At 38.7% G+C, this 23,657-nt stretch overlaps 1 protein-coding gene across 4 annotated transcripts in view; it reads left to right on the top strand.

Annotated features, from left to right (window-relative positions):
• PRSS12 (serine protease 12) overlaps window positions 1–19,222 on the top strand; it is a 73,822-nt gene extending 54,600 nt beyond the window's left edge. For 2 of the 4 annotated variants that reach the window (XR_006280823.1, XR_006280825.1), the window contains 4 exons: window positions 3,100–3,222; window positions 12,931–13,211; window positions 15,491–17,362; window positions 17,574–19,222. Coding sequence is in view for 1 of the 4 variants with exons in the window: in XM_038400098.2 (XP_038256026.1) it covers window positions 3,100–3,222; window positions 12,931–13,211; window positions 15,491–15,798 (712 nt within the window). In the remaining 3 variants the exon portion in view is untranslated. Of the gene's footprint in view, window positions 1–3,099; window positions 3,223–12,930; window positions 13,212–15,490 lie in introns of all 4 variants that reach the window. The other 2 variants (XR_006280824.1, XM_038400098.2) reach the window with 2 other exon arrangements.
• Window positions 19,223–23,657: the final 4,435 nt, after the last annotated feature.

Genomic DNA, 23,657 nt, shown 5'->3' with positions numbered 1-23,657 from the left:
ACTCTGCCTATAGTCCTTCCTGTATAGTCCACATGTGGGGCATAGGGGATGGTTTTTTATTTCTAGTGTCTTTGTGGACTATTTGATTGAATATGCAATATTCAAAATTTGAGTAATTGGTTGGACACACACATCACATTTCATGTTTCAATTTCTTGATCGACTTTGCGGAACTCTTACAGACAGATTTCCAGTGGGAAATCTTAGGATTATGAATTTAAAATTTGCTTTATGTGAATACTTTGTAATATGCACTTCAGTTTTGTTGTCTGAGTTAACGTTCCTGCTGGTGAATTTGTTCATTAGAATATTCCCAGAAAGCACACACAAAGAGAACAGGAACACATTCAAAGCAAATCTTAAGACCATATCAAAAAATAATAATTGATAAATTTTTGCAGTATTTACCAAACTCAGTGTCGGATATTGCATTTCACTTTTGGGTACATTGGAATTTTATTCTTTAATCAGCTTAAATTACTTTCCTTAGACAGGTTTCAGAGTAGCAGCCGTGTTAGTCTGTATTCGCAAAAAGAAAAGGAGTACTTGTGGCACCTTAGAGACTAACAATGTTAGTCTCTAAGGTGCCACAAGTACTCCTTTTCTTTTTCCTTAGACAAACAGCCATTTCAGTTCCTCCTGAGAAGCAAATCCAGAATAGCTGTGAACCATATAGATGGATCTGTGGGTCTACTATGCATTTAACAGAACTGTAAAAGGCTAAATAGCATGAAAGGAGGTTGGGTATTATTAATGCTTTAAAAACATCATTTTTCTCAAGTAAATATACTTCTTTGATGATGATATAGCTGTGAAATAAGATTTTGCATTAACTGGTAGTTGGTTCTTGGCCATATTGGTATATAACATGCTCCCATATGTTCACCCACCCACACTAGTATAACTGCAAATACAGATAGACTTGTTTTCTTAATATTTGTGAATTATGACAACCACAAAGACTATTCATAATATCTTATGGATACAGGAATAAGGAACAAAGTATAAGGAATGTGATAGTGAATGATACAAAGAATATTATAAAGCCTTCATAAAAAAATGGTGTGTCCTGTTTAGAATACTGTGCACAGTATTGGTCACCCCAACTCCAAAAGGCTATTGCAGATCAGGAGAAGGTTTCAGAAAAGAGCAACAAAAATGATCCAGGGAAAAACTGACATATGCAGAAAGACTGAAAAGACCGGGATTGTTTACCTTACAAAGGAGATAAATAAGAGGGGATAAGAATATAAAAAATAATGAATACTATAGAGAAAGTAGATCAGGAAATTCTGTTCTCCCAGTATCATACCACAAGAACAAGGGGATAGATTATGAAAATAAAAGGTGGGAAATTCAAACCAATAAAAGGGAAATACTTTTTCACACAATGCATTATTAGACTGTGGTACTTAGTGCCACAGGAAAATCATTGAGGCAAAGTATTTAACAAATTCAAAAAGGGTTTGGGTATTACATGGATCTCAAGAATATCCCGAATTATCATAACTAAGGCTGTGAGTCTTTCATGGAGGTCACAGATTCTGTGACTTTCCAGGACCTTGGTGACAGCTGCAGCAGCTGTTGAGGCTGACTCGGTGGCCCCAGGCAACTGGTCCCGGGCACTGTCCCGGAGCAGCGGCAGTGGTGGTGGGACCCTGGGCCATCCCACAGCTCGGAGGAGCAGTGGTGGGGCCATGGGCCATCCCCTGGCCCAGAGGAGCAGCAGCGGTGGTGGGGCCATGGGCTGGCCCAGAGGCAGGTGGTAGGGCCCAGGCTGCCCCCAGGAGCAGTGGTGTTGAGGCCCTGGGCCACCCCCCAACCTGGAGTGGTGGCAGCAGGGCCCCAGGCCGCCCCCACTTCCAGAGCAGCAGTAGCGACAGGGCCCTGGACCTCCCCCACATTCCCCAGGAGCAACAGCATCTCCCCTCAGCAGGTAAGATTTAGTTACGGGTATTTTTAATAAAAGTCATAGACAGGTCACTGGCCTTGACTTTTTGGTTATTGCCAGTGACCTGTCCATGACTTTTACTAAAAATATGACTAAATCATAGCCTTAATCATAGCTAATAACAAAAATTTTGAAAGAGATATCAAACCTCATGCTTCAGGTCTTAAGTCAATTTTTAACTATTAGAGACCAGGATGAGACCTATATGAAGGGCAGATTACCCTACTTTCCTCTGAAGTATCTGGTACTTGCTAGTGTCAGACACAGGATGCTGGACTAGATGGAACACTGCTCTGATCCTGTTTGTCAATTCCTGTGTTCCAGTATTCCTATTCAAATGGATAGTTGTCAACAGTAAACTAGCTGCTACTTATATTCTGGCTGCTGTTCTCTCTTCCCTTCTTGCTAGTTCCATCTGTCTATGGGAAGATGTAAGAACTGAATCATGTGATCCCACTGTCAATTCCATCTTTATAGGGTTGGCAATATGTATCCTTGATCTGCTGAATTGTTTGGATTTATCTTGAATAGATGACCACATGTGGAGAGATGAGATGGAGCTAATCCATGCATTTCTTGTTGTTTCTGCTTTTCCCTTAATCCCGTTGATTTTTAAGATTTGCTTTACATCCAGTCAAGGGCAGATGGAGCAGTTAGCATTAATGGGAACAGAAAAGCAGACTGGGAGTTTTTCATGGAACTCTCCCCATCCTCCACTCCCAGATTTTTGGCCTGAGGTAGCCTTCTCCTCACAGTTGCATATTTTTATATGGTGACTATTAGAACCGCTATATCTCTTCTCTCACTTGGATAATATTTGGTGGGGGACACAGATCGTATGTTTTTGGCACGAAGGATGTATTCTGAGAAGGGATGATTAAACTGATTCTTAGTGGGATGAAGTGCTGAGAGAGTTCGATGTCCAAGTAGTCTGTAAACTAACCTTGAGGGTTGTTGAATGGAATTCTGAATGCTATACTAACATGATTAAATGGTCTCCCAATTGTTACTCAGTAAATAATGAGTCTTAAGTTATTTAAACCAATGTAGCAATAGTGGCTCTATACTCAAGACAGCTTGCCACTTACCTTTACTCTTCCATTTTGCTTAGTACACTAAAAGACACGACTGATTTATTCTGTCTTTAGGGGCGGCTGGCCCTGGCATGTTGCCCTCCGACTGAAATCATCTCATGGTGATGGAAGACTCTTATGTGGCGCCACACTCATCAGCAGCTGCTGGGTGATCACTGCAGCACACTGTTTTAAGAGGTAGTACTGCATGATTAACAATGGGATACATTTCCAGTACCACTGCATTGCTACCTTTTTGAGGCCAGTGGGAATGATGCAGAGGCAAAACCCCACTCTTGCCACCAGTATATTGAAAATTGTTCCCAAAGAGACTGACTTCTGTTTTAAAAAAAAAAAAAAAAAAAAAGTTCTGTATTTAACTTGTATGTTAAAACTATTCTTACTCCCACATTCTAGCATTACACAGATTGCATTCATCACTCAACAGATTTATGTTCAGAATTTCACCATTTCTAGAGAAAACCTTTACAGAGAAAGCTTCAGACTTCCCTAGCATAATTACCTAAGGGGTCTGGCCCCTCAAAACACCACAGTGTACAGGTATCTGTTAACTTTGCAAGTTGAGGTGAGAACAAACAAGTACATGGATCCTATGTTGTATTTTGATGTTCTGTTTGGTAAGGCACAGTCAGCTATGAAACTTAAGTGACAGTTTTCCTGTAATATTTTACAGACTACCTGAGCTGACCTCTAAGACCCTCTCTTTGATCAAAACATTCTTCTTCTTTTGTGGAATCTAAGGGAAAAATAAATTTGCACCTTGCCCTTGTCTGGATCTAATTAGTTTTTCTTATTCCTTCAGCCAGGCTGACAACAACTATCTTACTCTGTGGTTTCTTAGTATACAAAAATGATGTATTTTGTAGCCATCTTAAGGATTCTGCCAGCACACTCAGGGAAGCTTTAAAACACCTTCAGCCAAATACAGGGGTGAGACTACGAGGCTCTAAGCTGCTGTAACTTACACCTTCTTCCAGCTATTCAGCCTACTGTACAGTAAGTTACACCACCTTCAGCTCCCTTTCACCCACTTACCACTTGATGTGTAACTAAAGCTCCCTTACAAATCATCTCTGAATTGGCCTGTTCTATTTCACCACCTATATTAAACTGTCATCTAGCTTTTCTATATTTATTCTCCCATTTTTGCTTTTTGTATACACATTTTCTTTTTTACGATCTTCCTGCTCAGTTTCTTTTGTGACAGCCCAATCCAATATTTGTAACATCACAGTTCACTGCCACTGAAGTTACTGCAATGTCATAAGTACTGATTTAAATAGCAAGGAGGTGGATAAAATAAACAGCTGTGGAGAAAGCTTCATTTTGAGACCAACATCTTGCAGCAATGACTGGGAAAGAAATATAGAATAACTTCATAATAATTATAAGGAAGTTGGCTAAAATTTGCCTAAGTGTGCTGGGAGCAATTTAATTTCAACCTTTGGCCCCTTCTTTTTCCTCACTTCCCACTAGAAAAGAGGCAGGAGATTGCCTTCATTACAATGAATGGAAATTGGTACCTTTTTTTAGAGGCAGCTGCTCAATATCTTTTCATTTTCATGTTTCCAGCAGTCATGTGAGACTCTTCTTGATAACTGTTCAAGCCTTAATGGCCAGACTTTCTTCATTAAATCACAGACTCTTTCCACTGAGATTCAAGCTGTTTTTGTTGTAGAAAATGAAAGTGCAAAGTCTTGGGTTTGGCCTCTTCATGCCTGTTCATGAGTCCCATGGTAATAACTAAGGATGAAGTTAGCAGAGCATTTTATTCAAGGCTTGAAAACAAAGCACTCTCTCTCCTTCTCTCCTGTTACTGAAATCTTGTCTAATAGTAATTTGTGTATTTCACATTTTGGACACATGGGGGCAGATTCTTTACCCCATCAGCACTCCACTAAGGCATAGCAGAGAAGGGGGAAGACAGGAGCAAGCCAATTGTGGCTCCCTGATCCTCAGCCACTGGCCAGGAAGCAGCTCTAGTTTACATCTGTGGAGAACTAGGTGATGCTCTTCCCCCTCCTTTAACTTTCCAGTTTGCACATGTCCTGTCCCTGGAATGCCCAAGGCACATTACCCCATTCCCATTTTGCTGGGGTGGGGGGGGGAGAGTGGCAGAGCTGCCACCATGATCTTTCTGACAGCAGAGAGTTCCTGTACCCAGGGCAAATTCTCCAATGACTATCTCTGGCTAAAGATAAAAAATCTAGCCTCATGGTGTCCCCCACAGTCTCTTTACCATTCCTTGCATCACAAGAGTAGGCATCCACTAGGTGCATTTTTCAGCTTTTCTAATCTGTTGTAAATAGAAAAATTGATATTTTCCCTATTATATCCTTCTGTCCCCATGTAGCAACTGAATTGGAGTATCTCATCTTGGGCTGAATCTGAGCAGACACCTCCTTCGTGAACTGCTCATTAATATGCAGCTGAGCAAGGATGCACATAAACCTACACACAAATCTTCAGTGAGGACTGAAACAACTCTATGGCCCAAATTAATCTCTGGTATAATTCCATTGATTTGATCCTCCTGGGTCCGAAATTTCCATTTATACAGTGCTTACTCTTGCTAAAGCCTATCTGGGAAAGCAAGAACAGTGAGAATGACAGATGAAGGCACATGTAGTAGTTAGCTGTAGATTTAGTGTGGAGAATGTATTAGCCTCATATTGAGTGGCCAGGTAAGGAAGAATTTTTAAACTAGTAGTGCTGTTTTAGAACTATCTTTTTGAAGTCTCAAGGACCAGACTGTGACCAGATGCTTCTTGTGCATGTAAGAGGTGGAATATCCAACTGGTGGGCACAATTACAGCCTCTGGCCTCTTTGTATCTCAGGTACTCACTCATGCACCCCCTATGGCACAAACCACTACAGCAGAAGTAGGGGAGGAGACAGGACCATATACCACCCCCAATGCTCCCCAGTACACATGTTCACAATCTGGAGGATCTGACCAGCCTTCAAAGGGAATACATCAAATCCCTTTTAAGAGATATAGCAATGAGTTCACTCCCCATGTGCCAGGATGTTCCAACACACAGCCGTGCTTAACTAGCCTAAAGGAATCCAGTGCTGTTCGTGAAAATAAATTAACAACGTTTTAGGCTTGCTTTACTCCACACATTCCTCCAATAGTGTTTCCACTTCCATCTTTAATTTTTCTCTAATTCCAAACAGATGTAACTTGATTTTGATTCAGAATTACATCACTGTTTGATATTATTTTTCTTGATATCCTGCCCATTCTATTACAAAGTTTTGCCACAAGCTGTCATAGCAGCTGAGAACTCAGGACAATTTGCAGTTCCAGAAGTAACACATTGCTAGATCCAGGTAATTAAAAAGATGAGTCATTCAGTAAAAATGAAATGATAATGACCACGATGTCACTTTAGGATTATATTAGGTTACTTGAACACTGTACTTCCTTCATATTAGACCTAAACCCTTCTCTAGCACATTCTAGCTGCGGATCTCCAAGTGCTTTTTAAACATTAATGAAGTAAATTTCCCCATATCCCTGGCAAGTTAATGTTAATCTCATTTTACAAATGGGGATACTGAGGCACTGAGCAGCTCAATGCCCTGTGTCACACTGAAAGTTAATGACAAAGTTGAGAATAGAACCCAGGTCTTCCAGTCCCAGTCCCTTCCACTAGACAACTTTGCCTCTTTTTTGTATGGGCCCTTGTGCAGTGTTTAAATTTGACAAAATGCGTAATTACGTTCAGAGGTATTGGAAAGAACAAAAGATCATTGTCTACAGATCAAAGTCAATTCTGAGCAGTCTGTACAGGACTTGTGTAAGTGCCTGTGCACTAGAGTAGGGTAAATCAGTATTCAGACAACTCATTCAGCCCCAGTCTAGAAGCACTGTAGCTAATTCACACTTCTGTGCATTTGTATGAGAAGATGCCTTTCTCACCCTGTTACATTTTATTGGAAATTACAGGTTGTTATTCAATCAGCCTTCTTGAATCTCCTGTTTTTCACCATATTGCTAAAAATTATCAACATCCATAACACAAGCAGTGCTCAAACTAAGAATACAGTTCCTCTTGTTATGTGAGGAAGATGACCTTCAATAGGCAGGGGAAAGAGGACAAAGAGATAAGCAAGTTTCTCTAGCTAAATTTGTACCAGTTGAGCCCCAACTGGCAGTATAGAGTCCAATATCAGAGATCATAAACCACTTTCCTTCTTGTCGTAGTGCTGATTTAGCAATTAAATATTTAAAATATTTTTTAAAATGAGGTTCTTATTGTTAAACCTACACTGAAGGAAAAAAGAAAGCAGTTTGATGTCTGACTTGACAAAGCCCTGGCTGGGATGATTTAACTGGGGTTTGGTTCTGCTTTGAGCAGGGGGTTGGACTAGATGACCTCCTCAGGTCCCTTCCAACCCTGATATTCTATGACATTAAGTCATATAGCTGGTGTAGATATTTAGCACTATTCTGACCTCCAGCAGATTTCAAAATGGTGAATGCAGTGACAAACATTAGGACACATACTCAAATTTGTGCACTATAATGTTGTGGAAAAATCCATATCTACTGAAATGCAACTGTAACCTTTTAATTTAAAAAAATATTCTGATTCTACAACATAAGAGGTGCCTCTCTCCATTTGAATTTAGAAGGTTAAGTTTCCATTAGGTCACTGAAAATACACCTGAAAAGTATATGGTTGCATTCATTTGTATGCACAAAACCCTTATTTGAATGTACAAAATGGGTGCATGGGTGGACAAACACCTGTTTCTGTGTAATAAATTATTATTTTCCCACACAATTAACATTATTACATGGGCAACTATTCAAGGGTTTCATTCAAGCAGACAAAAGTATACCTATAGTTTGTACGCCTCTGACTGATACACTAGGCAAATGGCGGATATTTACTTTTAATGCTTGTGACTCCGCATCTTTCTATCCTAATACAGTAGGGACAGTCAGACATATATTAATAAAATCACTAATACAGCGTTTTCTAACTTTTATCAAGGATTATCTGTAGCAGTATGTTTCTGTGTATAGGCTTCCATTGGGAATAGAGAGCTATTAATAGCAATGAGATCTGCATTTAAAAATACAGGCCCTGAGGCAAAAATTATTGGACTATCTAGCATTGTGTAAGTGGCAAAGGAAAGAGCATCTTTTGCTAAACTGAATAGGCTCACATATTGCGTTATTTGGTTTCCCGAGTGAGATTCAACCAAATGTTTATATATAGTCACAGAGTTATGAAATTTGAGCAGAGAAAACAAGTGAGATGTCAATAAAAAGCAATGTATATTCTATTTTTGTAGGTTGTGGCTGCATTTAAGTGAACATATAATCTCTTATATTAGACCACACTTAAAAGAGCCATTTACTGTTACAAAGGAGAAATTCTGTATCAGTTTCCTTCGTAGATTCTTAGTTTCTTCAGTGAAAATTAAAAAAGTTGGCTAATATGTTAGTAACAACAGCCAAACTCTTATCCTCTGAGTATGTAAACTCACCCACTGGGAGAGGTGACACTGGAGGAAAAGTATTTGGCTGCCAACTTAATCCACTCCAGTGTCAGGATACTCTTTACATTCCAAGCATTACATCTGTTCTGTAAATAATCTCTGTAAGAGTGAAGTGAGACTGTGCAGCCTTAACCATTCAGCTACCTTGATCTTGTCCAGCTTGGTGAGCTACACAGGGATAACTGTGGAGTTATTTCTTTGGCAGGGTGTAAAAATGTTTCTGAAGAGGTATGTTTATTCCTCCGTTATGATAATTTCACAGATGAGAAGTAAGAAAGATGAAATGGAGTTTTACTTTGAAAGTGTTCCAGTTGCAATGTACATCACTGTGGAGTGTGTTCCATCAACTTCAAGTGGGAACAAAATCAAAGCCTTATAAACAGTGTGTGAAAAGCCTCCCACGAGTCTCATTACTAGGGGTCATATACTAGCACTCAGCCTCAGGCATTTTCATCAAAAATGAACATGGCTCTGATTGACTTAAAGAGCCCTTGATTTGGTAATGTCACATCTCATAGCCTTTTACTGAGTTTACCCTGCAACTGATACAGAAATCCTTAAGTCACTTTCCAGAAGGTACCAACATTACTTCTGCAGCCTACTATTCTATGCTCCTTACAGTGATCAGGCAGCAAAGACTCCTCATGTGTTTACTGAATTACTTCTGCACCTTCATGCAGAGATGGGCATACCATGATTAAACAAGGAAACAGATTCATTATGTTGCTAAAATTTTCCATATTTTCAGGTTTATTAGTATTTTTCACTAATAAAGCACATGTCTATATATGAATATGTAGGAGCACTTTGAGCTCTAGTTTTCAAGAAATATTGCTGAAAAATGTGCATACAACCCATGCTTAGTCTATCTTTGGAGCTCATTTAACATACTTGTATGTAAACTACAGTTTCTAACAAGTTCCCAGGCAGCATTAGCAAACAAACAAACAAAACCCATAACCACTCTCAGGTTCTAGAGCCACAGCAATAGCCAAGATGTACCAAAAAGATGTTTAAGTTTCTCATATAAGTCAAGAATTGTGAAATATCAGAAAACAGACAGAACATGAAGCTATGTAAGGCAGGGACTCTGCTATTTAACACAATTAACCTATTGTAGCAGCATATATGTAAAAAATTCAAACTATACTGTGATCTCAAAGTGCTTTATGAAAGACAGTATAACAGATGGGGAAAATAAGGCACAGAAATAGACTTGCCCAGGCTCACACAGGAGGGGCAACAGTGAGAACTCAGGTCTCCTGATTCTCAACCTAGTACCTTATCGCATTGGTACACACGATAGTTAATAGTTGCAGTAAAAAGGAAACACAGGAAAAGACATCAGGGCTGAGACCAGTGTAGAACTACACATCAGTGATACAATAAAATTAGAATATAGAGGTTTTTAAAAGACCAAATTAGGCCTACTGCTTTAAAACACAACAATTATCACTCTAACTGCTTTTACTTAGTGTGTAATGCATTGAAATAAAGACCATAATAACCCAGACATCCATGAACACTGGCTATATCAGCACACCTGAGACTGACCATTAACTCTCATGTGGATGTAGTGACTCAATGCAGTCAATAGAATTGCCCTGTTTAAAATAAGGTATGTGCTGATCCAGACATGGAATAGTGGGATTCTTGGTGGGATTCTCAGAGCAGGAAATGGTTAGCATTACTGACAGGCTGCAGATGTCAGGGATTTTGACAGCTCTGCTTTGATGCAGAATTTTGGACTTTACTGTGATGTCTTAGTTCAGATGATGTATCATGCTCCAGAAACCAGTTGTAGTCTAATAGACTTTGTTATTGTGGAAAATCTCCTTCGAAGCAATACCAGAGTAAATACGATATCTTAAGGCCCAATCCTGCTCCCACCGAAGTCAGTGGGAATTTTGTTGTTTATTTGATCAGGCACAGAACAGAACCTTAAGGTCAAATAGACACTTTTATTACTGGAGAAACCATGAGGTGTTTAACAGTGAAGATTTAGAAACTTATTAAAATTTTCGTTCTCTGGTGAGAAGTGCCTTAGAAATAAGATCAGCAAACACTCAAACATGTAGGTGGGGACCAAAAGCCTCTGAATATACTGAAATAAGACATCAATAAAGGGAGCACTATTTTTTCATCCCTTTATTTGAAGGGACACATTCCCGTTGTTCCTGATGATCTTTGGCATTAGCATTAATGCTCAGAATTCTCCAAGGACATTCCCTAATGAAAATGGATCCAATGATAAGATATCAACAGATTGATGTTTTGTTGTCTAAACAGTAAGTTGGGTACTGCTAAAAAGATACCCCCAATGTGGAGTTTTGTTTTGTTAAAGACCTTTCAAATAAACCTAATAAAACCAAGCTGGAAAAAAAAAAAAGAGGAAAAATCTCCATTAGTTTATTTTTCAGGATGAGATTATTAAAACTTCATCAATAGTATGTTCTGATCATACAGAGTCACAGGTTAATTTTTCTGAGAGTATTTTAAGAAAGATCCATGTAAATACAAGATCAGTTTCTACAACTCCGTAATCTTCAGCTATTATGGGCCAACTGTAATTTTTTGGATTGTAATTTTCAGCCACAAAGGAAGTACAGTGAAGTGGATAAAAGTATTACGAAGAAAGAACAATATTAGTATTGTTAAGGAGGCTTTCTGTTAAAGACTTTCTCCAGTACCATAAAGCAACCTTCACATAAAATGGAGAAAATACATCAAATGATGATGTTGCCATTTTAAATAATTCTTCCTGCTTAATTAGAACAAAACGTAATAAATATATTGGGCCATATCCTGCTGGACTTGCTAAGGTTTTACCTAGGTTAAACTTCTACTGAATTCCACAAGCAATACAAGTTTTTCTTGAGTAAGAACTGAATGAGACTTGTAGAATTTGACTCTATAACATGTCATTTTATAGGGGAAGGACAGGAAAGCAGACTGAATTTGGAATTAGAGCTGGTCAGGAAATTTTTGATTATTTCATCAGAAAATGCTGATCCGTTGTAACTTTTCCTGGGAATGTATCAGTTTTGACTAGTTTATCAGGTCCAGGATGGAATTTCTGCTCAAAACCAGAGAAAGAGATCCTAGAATAGCTGATAACCTGGTAATTAGGGCTACACATCTGGGATGTGGAGACCTAAATTCAAGTCCCTGCTCTGCCTGACTTGACCCTAGGTTTCTCATATAGCTGAGTCCCTTAACCACCAGCTATCTTGGGTAGATGTTTCTATCAATCAAAACATTTTGAAAAGTCTATTATATCCCACTGAAGAACAGGAAAACATTTGAAATCTCAAAATTTTTTGCAGGACTAGAAAACCTTTTCCTGCCCAGCTCTAATGATAACAAATACTCAGTTCTATGACTATATGCTGCTCAGGACCAGCCTGAGAGACTTTTCCTGCCTACTCTTGAGCAAAACTAAGTACACCCAGGAAACAGTGAGACATTGGAGGGCGTGAAAATTTCCTAGTGGAATAGAGGGTATGTGGAGAGAGAGTTTTGAGAAATCTCTGCCTGATATTTTTACACATTTATGTTGAACTATTACATTTCCTAGTTATCTATTCACTATAAAAGGGACTTCTCAGGAAGAGAGTCAAAAGGTAGTGTGATTTTTGATTAGGGTTAAAAAAATAATAAAAAACCCAACACTTCCCCAGCCTAACTAGTTTTCTTTTTCTGGAAATAGCCCTGTGAGCCCTGTAAATCCTAACCCTCAACAGTACTAAATAGATAACAATCATGATCAGGTGTGGGATATCCCACACAAGGAGCTGCCTGTGCTTGAACAGCCTTCAGGTATCTGGGGACATGGGTCCTTCCTGCCTTCTATAATTTTTCCACTGCCCTTTCATTAGTATATCTTTAGTTAAGATGCGTAGAGGCCTTCATGCTCAGGTGTCCCCCAAAAAGTGTTTAGTATTAATCAACATTTTCTTTATTCAAGGCTGAATTTTACAGCTGTTTTCCTTTCATGAGTTTATTTGGGGGTATTGCAGTACTGTTTAGTATTTACTGGTGGTTTTATATTGATGTTTGTATTACTCATAATTTTTTTAAGCAATATTGGTCCCTGCTTTTTCTTTTAAAATAATTGTCTACTCTAAAAATGAATACAGGAAACTTTCATTATCTGTATGGCTCAAAGCAAGGAGAATGCACCCTTTAGAATTTCAAGACACTTCTGAATTTCACATAACCATTGTTGAGATAATTGGGTTTATCACTAATAAAACTACTTTAGTATTGTCATCTACATGATTAGTAAAGAGACACTTTGGTCACAGTTGGTTGTCTATTTAGGTTGCGAATTTGTGTAATGTGAGCCCTGGTCTCATCCTCAGGTATGGCAACAATACTCGGAACTATGCCGTGCGAGTTGGGGATTATCACACGCTGGTTCCTGAGGAGTATGAGGAGGAAATTGGAGTCCAACAGATCGTGCTGCACAAAGAATACAGGCCTGACAGCAACGACTATGACATTGCACTAGTGAGGTTGCAGGGACCAGACGAACAGTGTGCCAGATTCAGCACCCATGTCTTACCTGCATGTTTGCCACTGAGGCGAGAGCGGCCACAGAAAACTGCCCCCAGCTGTTACATCACTGGGTGGGGTGACACAGGTAAGAGTGATTTATATATTAATACACCCAAATTTTCCCCTGCTTCACCCACAACAAAGATTGACTATTTCTTAACCAATTTTTCAATTTGCTATTTCTAATATTCAAGGTGGAATGACTGTACCAGGTTCCCTCATTTTAAAATAGGAGAAAAGCTTTTGTTTGTTTGTTCTCCCTCTCAGCCCCTCCATCATTACAGAGGAATACAAGCACTAGTTTCTTTTAATTTAGCTTGTGCTTTTAAAAAAAAAAAAAAAAAAAAAAAAAAAAGAGTGGAGCTGTGACTAACCTTGTCTCTTCACTCTCCCAGAATGGACAATGAATGACATTAAATAGTACTGTTAAATCATCCACTCACTCCTACAGCCTCCCATCAAATGGAAGCCCACACATTCAGACCCCTTTAAAAATACAATACCAGCTCTGCCATATTTAGTCTTATTAATAAGGACCAGAAATGCTTTTACTGATTTATTTAAATGACACCAGGATGTCAAATGAAAAATGGCCACAGCACGTATGCAATGGAGAATCAAGCGCACTTTCTTTCTCCTCTGTTGCTGCCACTGCCATTTTCCAAATTCCAAATTTCAGCAGCTAGATTTGAGTGAAAGAAGATCCTACTGAAGATGCAGGAGAGGCAAAACACATTTACAATCAGACTTGGATAACTAGCAGGTCCTGTTACTTTACTGAGTGCGGATAGGAGTTTCTTCTACAGAGGGCTCAGTTCCTTTGTAATTTAATAACTATGTTTTACTTTTATGTTTTTATTGGGTTCATGACAATACAAAAAGCAGCCAACTTTTTAATCCTTTAATCTTCTGACTCATTAAAATTGGCAAGAAAATGTGGTTAAATATCAGTTCTCTCTTTTTATATTAATTAATCTCTGTGCATGTATGCACACATATCTATGAGAGCATACTGAAAATATGGAGAACTAAAAACTGGGAAGAAAGGTTTTCAGTACTGTATATATTTTACAAAATAACCCCACACCTCTTAATGTTTTATGTAATTCACTGTATAAGAGCTCTGAAATAGTACCACTAAGTTTAGAACTTCTATTTAAATGGAAATACTAGCTACATCAAAACTTACTTTAAATGAAATAAATTACATCATTGTAACATTTACTGAGATTTTAAATGTTCTCTGCAATCAAATTTATTATACAAGGATAATTAAGAATTTTTTAAAAAACAAAAAATGCTGCTGTTGTCACTTTTTTCAACTGAGAGAGAATCATGAGGTGAGAGATGAGTTTTTATGATGTGTTACAGAAAAAATATTCAAATGACTTAAAATATGGAATCTTACTTGGACCTCTACTTCTAAAGTGAAATAACTATTTGGGCTATTCCAAAAATTCAAACACATAAGTATTTACATACAAAAAAATCTTTAAGTTATTGAATTTGAAGATTTGCCACTACTTACTGCACCAAATATTCAAAAATGTTCAGCCTACACAACAATCTAGTTCCTTCTGAATGAACATTAAAGACCAGTATTTTATTTTGTCAAAAGGAGACTGAAAATATGTTGAAACAACATTGAGATTTGAGACAGAATCTTTGTTAAATTAAGTGTGATGTTTATGAAAGGTGCTAGACTGACAACTCTGAAGTCTATTTATGGAGTGGCAGTGCTAACTTCTCTACCTTGTCTCTCAATTGTAACCTTGAGGAATCATTTCTTGGGAGAACAGAGTAGAATGGTCTCATTGACTTTAGTTTCTCAAGGAGACTATCACATAGTGATGGTAATTTTTTGTAAGAACAGATTTATAGTTGGCCAATTGTTTACTAGGAACCAGACTGAAAGCATGAACTCATCTGATATATTAACACCGAGCAGCTTGCTAAATGATAAAGACTTCTGATCATTAACAAATAAGGTGGCTTTGAACAGTGACCTAGAGATGAAAATCCCTTCTGCCAATAGCCACATAGCCATTCAAACCATCTAAGAATAGCTTTCTCACTACATTTAAGTATTACAGCATATATTTTTGTAGAATCAATTACCTAAAATATAACAAAAAAATCCTGTCTTGTGAAGTATCTGTGATACAAGTGCTGCTAAACCAAATGTCTTTCTTACAATTTGCAGTCTTTTGAGGGAGCTGAGGGCTGCATTCTTTTCACCTTTTTTTAATTAATGCTGTAACACTGTATAGCAATATTTAAGTCACATTAATAAATTCAGTTAAATCATACCTGATTTGGTGATCATAAGTCTCTCAATACTAGTTATTTGGTCTTTCTTTACAGGAAGGGCCTATTCAAGAACGTTACAACAAGCTGCCATTCCCCTACTTCCTAAGAGACTTTGTGAAGAGCGTTATAAGCGAAGGTTCACAGGGAGGATGCTCTGTGCTGGAAACCTCCAAGAACAGAAACATGTGGACAGTTGTCAGGGAGACAGTGGTGGACCACTCATGTGTGAACGTCCAGGGGAAAGCTGGGTTGTGTATGGGGTGACTTCCTGGGGTTATGGCTGTGCAATCAAAGACTCTCCAGGTGTTTATACTAAAGTCTCATCCTTTGTACCCTGGATAAAAAGTGTGACCAAATTGTGATCAGCGTGACTCAGAAAAAGTAAGCATTAATAAAAGGAAGTTTCTGAGTCAAACGGGGCAGCTTGAACAGCACAGCCAATGCACAGCTGGGGCCCACACTGGGTGGGAAATGGACACATTATTCTGTTTTGCATGTTTTTATTTTTGTTGAATCAAGGATGCATATTCATACTACTTGTACAGTTACAGATTAATGTGAAATTTCCTTCAGGTTGAGCAAAAGTTTATATTTGCATGGAAAAATGCAATATAAATAAAGTTGGAGGGGAAAAGGGGCCAACATTTTACTCCAATATTGGACTGGGAAAATTTGAGAGTTCAGTATACTAGTTACTCCCCACGAGAAGACTGCACTGGCATTTATGCTTCAGGTTCCTCCCAGAATTACTTATAATCCTCACTTCCAGCGTAACCTATTTAGGTTGATGGTTGCCCCATTTAGAACTCCTCTAATTTTAAAAAAAGGCATTGTCCTTCTATTCTGTCTCATCTATATTTCAGGTATAAGCACAGCACAGGCTTTGCATACACAGGTCACATTTGTCACTGGACCATTCTTAGTAACACTTCACTAGAGCAGATTGATTGCAAGACCTGCCAATAATTAAAACCCAATTCTTCAGAACAAATGTCCACACAGGTTAGCATCCCCCACTCCCCAAATAATGCACAATGTCCAAGTACAACTGGTCAGTGCAGCAGGGTAGAGTAAAATTCCTGCAAATAAAGTGCCCTGTACACCTACGTGTGCCAGATTAAAAAATAAAAGGGGGTGGGAGAGGTAGGGGCATATTTGAATTTCAGAAACACAGAGTATCTTCATTTAAAGAAATGCCAAAAAACAGGGCACATGCTATTTTTGGTGGGAATTACATTGTCCTATCCTGACATCCACTACTAACTGGCCTAAAGGACACAGAATAAGCCAAAAATTTTCCTTGAATAAAAATGAAGGTTACTTATCTATAACAGGAGTTCTTTGAGATGGGTCTGCATATTCACACTTATAGGTACTCACTGCCTTATGGTGCCTTACAGCAAACACCTCTTCCAACAGTGTCAGCTAGAGCAGTGTTTCCCAACCTGTGTGCCAAAGCATTGATGTGCCATCATGCTCAAACAGGTGTGCCGCAGAATTTTTTGAAAAAGTAAGTGTGAGGACATGGGGGAAAGCCACCTTCTAGTTGGCTGTCTCCCTCACTGCCCTGCCTCCTCCAGGGATGGAGCAACCAATCAGAGCTCAATCTCCTGCTCCTGTGTGAGCAAGGGGTTGGCTTCTCTGTCCCTCCCACGCCCTGCTGTAGCCACCAGGTGGCGGGAAGAGCCCCTGGAGGTGAGGTGTGCCATGGCAAAGAAAAATTGGGAACCACTGAGCCAGAGTGCTCCTGTATCCCTCACCCTCCCCACAGCATCACAACGCACTGAGCACGAGGCTATAAGGGGGTGGAGTGCCCTCACCACCTCAGTTCCTTCCACTGCAAAGCAAGAGACAAGGAATAACAAGGACTCTGTCAGAGAAGGGAAGGTAGAAAGCATGAATACACAAGAAGAACTCCAGATACAAGTAATGACAGGTTTCAGAGTAGCAGCCATGTTAGTCTGTATTCGCAAAAAGAAAAGGAGTACTTCTGGCACCTTAGAGACTAACAAATTTATTAGAGCATAAGCTTTCGTGAGCTACAGCTCACTTCATCGGATGCATCTAATAAATGCTCTAATAAATTTGTTAGTCTTTAAGGTGCCACAAGTACTCCTTTTCTTTTTGCAGATACAAGTAAGTAACCTTAATTTATTCTTTGAGTGGTTCTGCATATTCCCACTTAAGGGACAGACTGATAAGACCTGCTGAAACTAACCTGGAAGCAGAAACAAATTCCTAGTTGAATAGATTGAGGCACCCTCTTGCCAAATCTGGCATCCAGGCTAGAAGCCAAGTCCAGACCATAGTGTCAGGTGAAAGTCTACACCTAAGTCCAGGTTGCAGCTTTGCAAATTTCAGCATCTGCCTAAGGCAAAGGAAGTAGCCAGAGCTGTAATGAAATGCTATTGGATTGCAGCAGGTACAGGGCCTTTTGCCAATGTGTAGAACTCAGCAGTACATTGTTTAATCCACTTAGAACTACCTTGTCCTTATGAAAAGTAGTAAAAAATGCGAGTCAGCCACAAGGGCATTCAATTCACTTACTCTCCTGACTGATGCAAGGGCAATAATGAAAACCGCACAGGCAAACATGGCTGCTCAAGAGCGGACAGATTCAAAGTCCATTCATGCACACCCATTGTAGGTACAGCCTGGCAGCTACATAATACCAATACCTGCAACATATTTCCTTGCAGATAATCCATCCAATTCCTAATCAGCTTGTTCATGTTACATTTATGACATGAGAAAAAAAATTAGAGCCCAAGGCCGAATGACTGCAGGTTAGTCCTTTCAAATTCTAAGGTTTTTTTCTTTTCACAATGCATTACTAAAAAATAATATAATAGCCAGTTTTCATAGACCTCTACCCCAAAAAAACATTCACACCTGTTTCCTCAGCTGATTCTCTAATAAATACTACTCTCAAGACTATAGAAACCTATGATTAAACACTATAAAAAGTGAAAAAAAGCAACCCTTATTGTTGTGACAATACAAGTATTAATGATGCAAAATTATAAATTAGTCCATAAGGAATGGTCACTACATTATTACATTGTTATACTAACCTTTCTTTGTTAGTAGTCTCAAAATTATTCAAGATAAACACAAAACTTGTGCTATTTCTAGGATGCATGGAATGCCCATTAGGGCATTCTAAATTGTTATACACAAATATTTTCTTTGCTCATGACATTTTTGGCAAACTATCACTTTTTAAAAGATGTAATGAAACCTCTGTAGGCCAAGGAACATTTGTGTGTGTGAAATGTGGCCATTCAGTGTCATCAAATTGCCAATGTGTGATTGTACAATATTGTGACAAGTAACTACTATTTAATAGTATGTGGTTCCCTTCCCCACTCTGGAAATTCCAGTTGTGACAATGTGTTGTGGCCTTTTGTGCACAAAATGCAATGCTTGTACTAATGTTTGATAGATGTGTAACTATGTGTTACACTCATGTCTGTATGTGTCCATCTACACGTTCAATTCTGTTACTGTTATCCAATTTCACACCTTAGTTAGCATGCAAAAGAGTTGTGGCAATATTATAGACTCCCTACATGTGATTTAATTCTTATTCAGACTTGGCCCTCAATTTAATGGCAATGAATGTGTTTTAAAGGGCCATTCCCAATATAAACATCTTGTTGGAATTGGTGCTATATTAGTATAATCAGGTGCGTTTATACAGTATTTGTACAACTTTCTGTAATTTTGCACTATTTGGAGAATATAAAACACTGTATGTTAGAAATGCAAATAAATATATTGGGTACAACATCTGGAGAGCCTACTATTATGTGAAACAATCAGATGATGCAATCTAAAGTTATTAACTTTTCATTGCTTATATACACAAATCTTTGTTGTTTAAAATAACTAAAGTGAATCTGCTAAATGAAAGGGAGGAAAATTAAAAAAATCTGTATCATAGAACCCTTGCCAGACAAGGTGCACTGCTTTGAGAATTTTGTAGTGAAGTAGACTATATAGCGCAATAAGCTAGGAAAGAAAGGTGTTGGGATGGGGATGTGGAACTGTCTGATTTTTAGAACCCGAATCACCAAGAATCAGATTTGGAGAATTTAAGAAAAGTCATGTAGCATAGTATCCATTTAGATTTCTTAGCAATCCATTAGTTTTTGCTTACTGGGCTCTTTTCATGAGAAGCTTGACTTCAGTAATTAACTAGATCATTTCTCAAACTGGGGTCTGCACACCCGTGGGGCTCCGTGGGCCATGATCAACTCCTCCTCCCCCCTCCCAGCACTTCCTGCACAGCTGTGGGAGGGAGGGGGAGGAGCAGGGACAGGGCATGCTTAGGAGAGGGAAGAGATGGGGCAGGGGTGGGACCTTGGGGAAAGGGGTGGAGTGGGAGCAGGGCTTGGGGGTCTTCAAAAAATTTTCAATCAAAATGGGGATCCTCGGGTTGCTAGTCTGAGAACTGCTGAACTAGATTTTAAAATGTTGCACTAAAACTTTTATCCAGACAACATGCCATTTTTATCTAAAGTAAATGGAGTTGTCTTATGTTTCACTACTTTATATTTTTTTTCAGTGAACCTGTACAGTTTCAACTAGCATAATAAAAGCTGCCACATTTATTGGAACCCCTCTTCATAGGTAAAAGTCAATGTATATAATCCAGTAAATAATTTATGTACAAACTTCAATACAGGAAGTGTGCCACACTATATTTACTCAGTTAACAATTGTATGAATTTTAATAGGTGGGAAAGTGTACTTTGAAGCATTTTGTGAATCAGTTTTCTCCAAAGCTTTTCATATCTAGACAAGTTTTCCTTTAGGGAATAATCACTGAATGGAATTTTCTTCTGGAATCTAGAACAAACCAGCTAAACAAGTCTTGATATATTGATAGAAATTAAGAAACAATACAGACCTGAGATAAATACCTCTGCCAATGCAGGATTGCCAACTACAATATACTCTCCAATGTTTTGCACACTTTTGGTCTTACCATTTTCAACTCTGACTTAAAAATATTAGAACCTTGTCTCTCTATTACTTCATTTCATAGCCATAATGCATCACTAATGTAAGCAATGGTGGAAGCCACAGACAAGACTTGGGGCATTTTATCACAGTGGATGAGATTACAGTGACAAGCCCCTGAGATATGTATCCTACTTTCCATCATTGCTTTTACTAGTGAGAATTACAGCTACAAAAGTTAGTTTACTTCGATGTACTCTAGTAAACATCCTTTGAGTCAACATTTCCCAGATTTCTGAAAGCTGACCCCTCAACAAAAATGAAACCATTCACTCTCCCATGACACCATCATGCATTGTTAAAGGCCAATAACTCAATTTATATATTTTCCACCCCAACCCCCTGTGGGATGTGCCCCACATTTTCAGAAACATTGCTTTAGGTCAAGCTGCATGTAGTATTTGAATTCCCCCACCAGCTTCTCGAACTCCTCAATGCTTTTTATTATTCTATGCATTTTAATTTGTCAACATCCTTTTAGATATCACCAATTAGACAGGCTTCTAGATACAGTTTCAGCAGTTCTGTACAGAGAGGGACTATGTGCATGTTGGTCCATGATAAACTTTATATTGAAAGATTGTTTATTTTAAACGTAACAGTGCTGTCATGAATTAAAACATTTTTCTTCTCAGTGATGAAGTGCAGAACCAGTGCTTGGAAAAATGTATGAGTCCTTGAATTATTTATACTCACCCATAGGCGAGGTTATTAGTGCTGTCACATTACAAGATAGCAGCTATAAAAATATCATTAGTTACGTTGATATCCAAGTGAAAAAAAAATGTGACCAAGCTCTAGAGTTAGATATAAATATTTGTAAGCCACTTGGAATCTTAAGACTAAATTTTCAGAGGGTATGAAAGCAGATGTTGGCTCTGAATAGCAGAGTAACCGCCACTAAAATTGTTAAAAAGACGACAAAAATGGTAATCAGAAATAAATGATTGTGGAGCCCACAGCTTGCAGAGGATCAGAAAGTTGGGGTTCTCAACTGTGAAATTTTACAAAACATTGAAACTGATAGGTCATGAAATGTTGGACAGTAAAGATTTAGTAATAGTACTTGAGCCAGGAGGGCTTTATAAAATTTTCAAGGACTTCCATAAATTCCAGACAACAGGTCCATGCAGTAGAATGATTACATGTCTTAGTGTAACCAGTTGCAGGCCTAAGTGTCTTTTGGTATTAAAATCCCAAAATACAAATAGAGTAAGAAAGCAATGTATTTACTTCCCTAAAATATATCAACATTGTTCACAAATGTTAGAAAAAAAATGTATTTCCTGCTCCAATCTCTGCATATTCTTTCCCCAAGCTACAATTATTTGCAACATCCCCCCCATTTATAAACATCTACACATCTCGCCAGATCTTTGATTCAGACCAGACCTAACAACGGCATCCCATTAGTTTGCTATTACCCTGTAGTTTATACTTGCACTGGACAGAACACCCCTGCACATTACCTTCACCTGTTAGTTTTTAAATAGAAGTGATTTGCTATTTACAAACCCCTAAAACTTGCCTTTATTTAGGTGCTCAAGATTTCTCAGCCTGTGCTACATCTTAATACTGGTCATTGACAGCCCCTCTTAATAATCTTTACATTTGTACACCTATTTATCTAGGTATTTCTACATGAGAAGTAGGAAAAGTGCTTAGGTATTTTTTCTTTGATGTGTTCTTCCTTAGCTACAGCCCCGTATTGTAGTTCTAGTCCCCCCCGAATGTTTTGCTGTAGGAGCTCTGCAAAAGCTGTCTCAGCCCCATTTCACTTTTGCCACACTCCTTGCTCATGTTGCCTAGCTGTCTGGGTCTTGTCATAGGATGTGATACCTAGTCAAGCCAGTCATCTGTCCTGCATGTTCTAGTCCTACTCAAGAATTTGTCCCCATAGCACGCTCCAAATTTCTCCCTGAGAAGATGCAGTTGGTACTTGACAGATCAAGTCCAAGGGCATCTTGCTTTCTCTCCTCTGCAGCAGCAACCCCTAGTGGAGGAAGATTTCCTGGTTTCTTTGGCCATGGCTACACTTGTGAGTTAGAGCGCATTAAAGCAGCCCCGGGGTGCCCTACCTCATGATGCGTCCACACTGGCAAGGCACATATAGTGCACTGACTCCATGGCTAGAACGCTCCCGGTAATCCACCTCAGCAAGTGAAATGATATTTGATGCGCCCCCTGCATCAGTAATGCACTCTGATCAGCCTCCAGAAGCGTCCCACAATGCCTGTTCTAGCCACTCTGGTCATCACTGACTATTGCCCTGCCCTCAGGTGACCAACCATCAGACCCGCCCTTTAAATTTTCTGGGACTTTTGAAAATCCCCTTCCTGTTTGTTACAGGTGTTTTTACCACACATAGAAGCAGCTAAAAATGAGAACCTACCACCCCATGAATTGCTGCTTCTCTGTAGACGGCCGCTGATCCAGCATCAGAGTTGAAGGAGCCAATATGCTCAGTGACGATGTTTTCTCCTTATATTTGCTTTTTTTTTGGCTAACAAATTGATGTTATGCTATCAGACAAAAAGTGATACTGACAGATGTTTAACTCCCTTTCAATACACAACAGAGGTACACTTAGAACAAGTGGAACATAGGCATATCCCACAAAATTAGTATAAAATTCTCTTAATTATGCATTCACATGGTTCCAATTTACCCAGGACAGCGACATAACACTTTGGTAAACTCTGTGCCCTGTTATCACATGGGTGTAATTACAGTTTGGAAGAAATACCCATGGGAGGTAGTAGTGCATGCACTTCCCTCAGCACCCCTCCCCCGAAAAGGATTAAGGAACGACTATTCAAAATAATCATTGAAGATGAGGCATTCTACCCATTAATCATTTTAAATTTACCAATTTGGGTGTACAGTCCCAAGCTAGATAAACCATTTGTTTTAACACTGTCATTTGTTCTGCTTAAGTACCATAGCTGTGCTTTAAGAACATTTATTCCCACATGGAAGAACAAATGCTTTTAAGGGATTTGCTTAGAATACTAATATTAGAGAGCATTCTATTTGACCTAGCTCAGATACATATTTTAAAAACAGTCTGATTGTGAAAAACCGAGTTCAATACTCATAATTAGGAATCCAAAAGAACTTAACTGCTCTTCTGCTAAATTTAAAAATAAAATAGCAAATTAACAGTGACACCAATGTTAAAAGCTCTTTTCTT

This window comes from Dermochelys coriacea, chromosome 4 (genome assembly GCF_009764565.3).
Source record: "Dermochelys coriacea isolate rDerCor1 chromosome 4, rDerCor1.pri.v4, whole genome shotgun sequence".
Taxonomy (NCBI): Eukaryota; Metazoa; Chordata; order Testudines; family Dermochelyidae; genus Dermochelys; species Dermochelys coriacea.
Note: the sequence above shows the minus strand (reverse complement) of the source record. Positions and strands in the feature narration are given on the sequence as shown.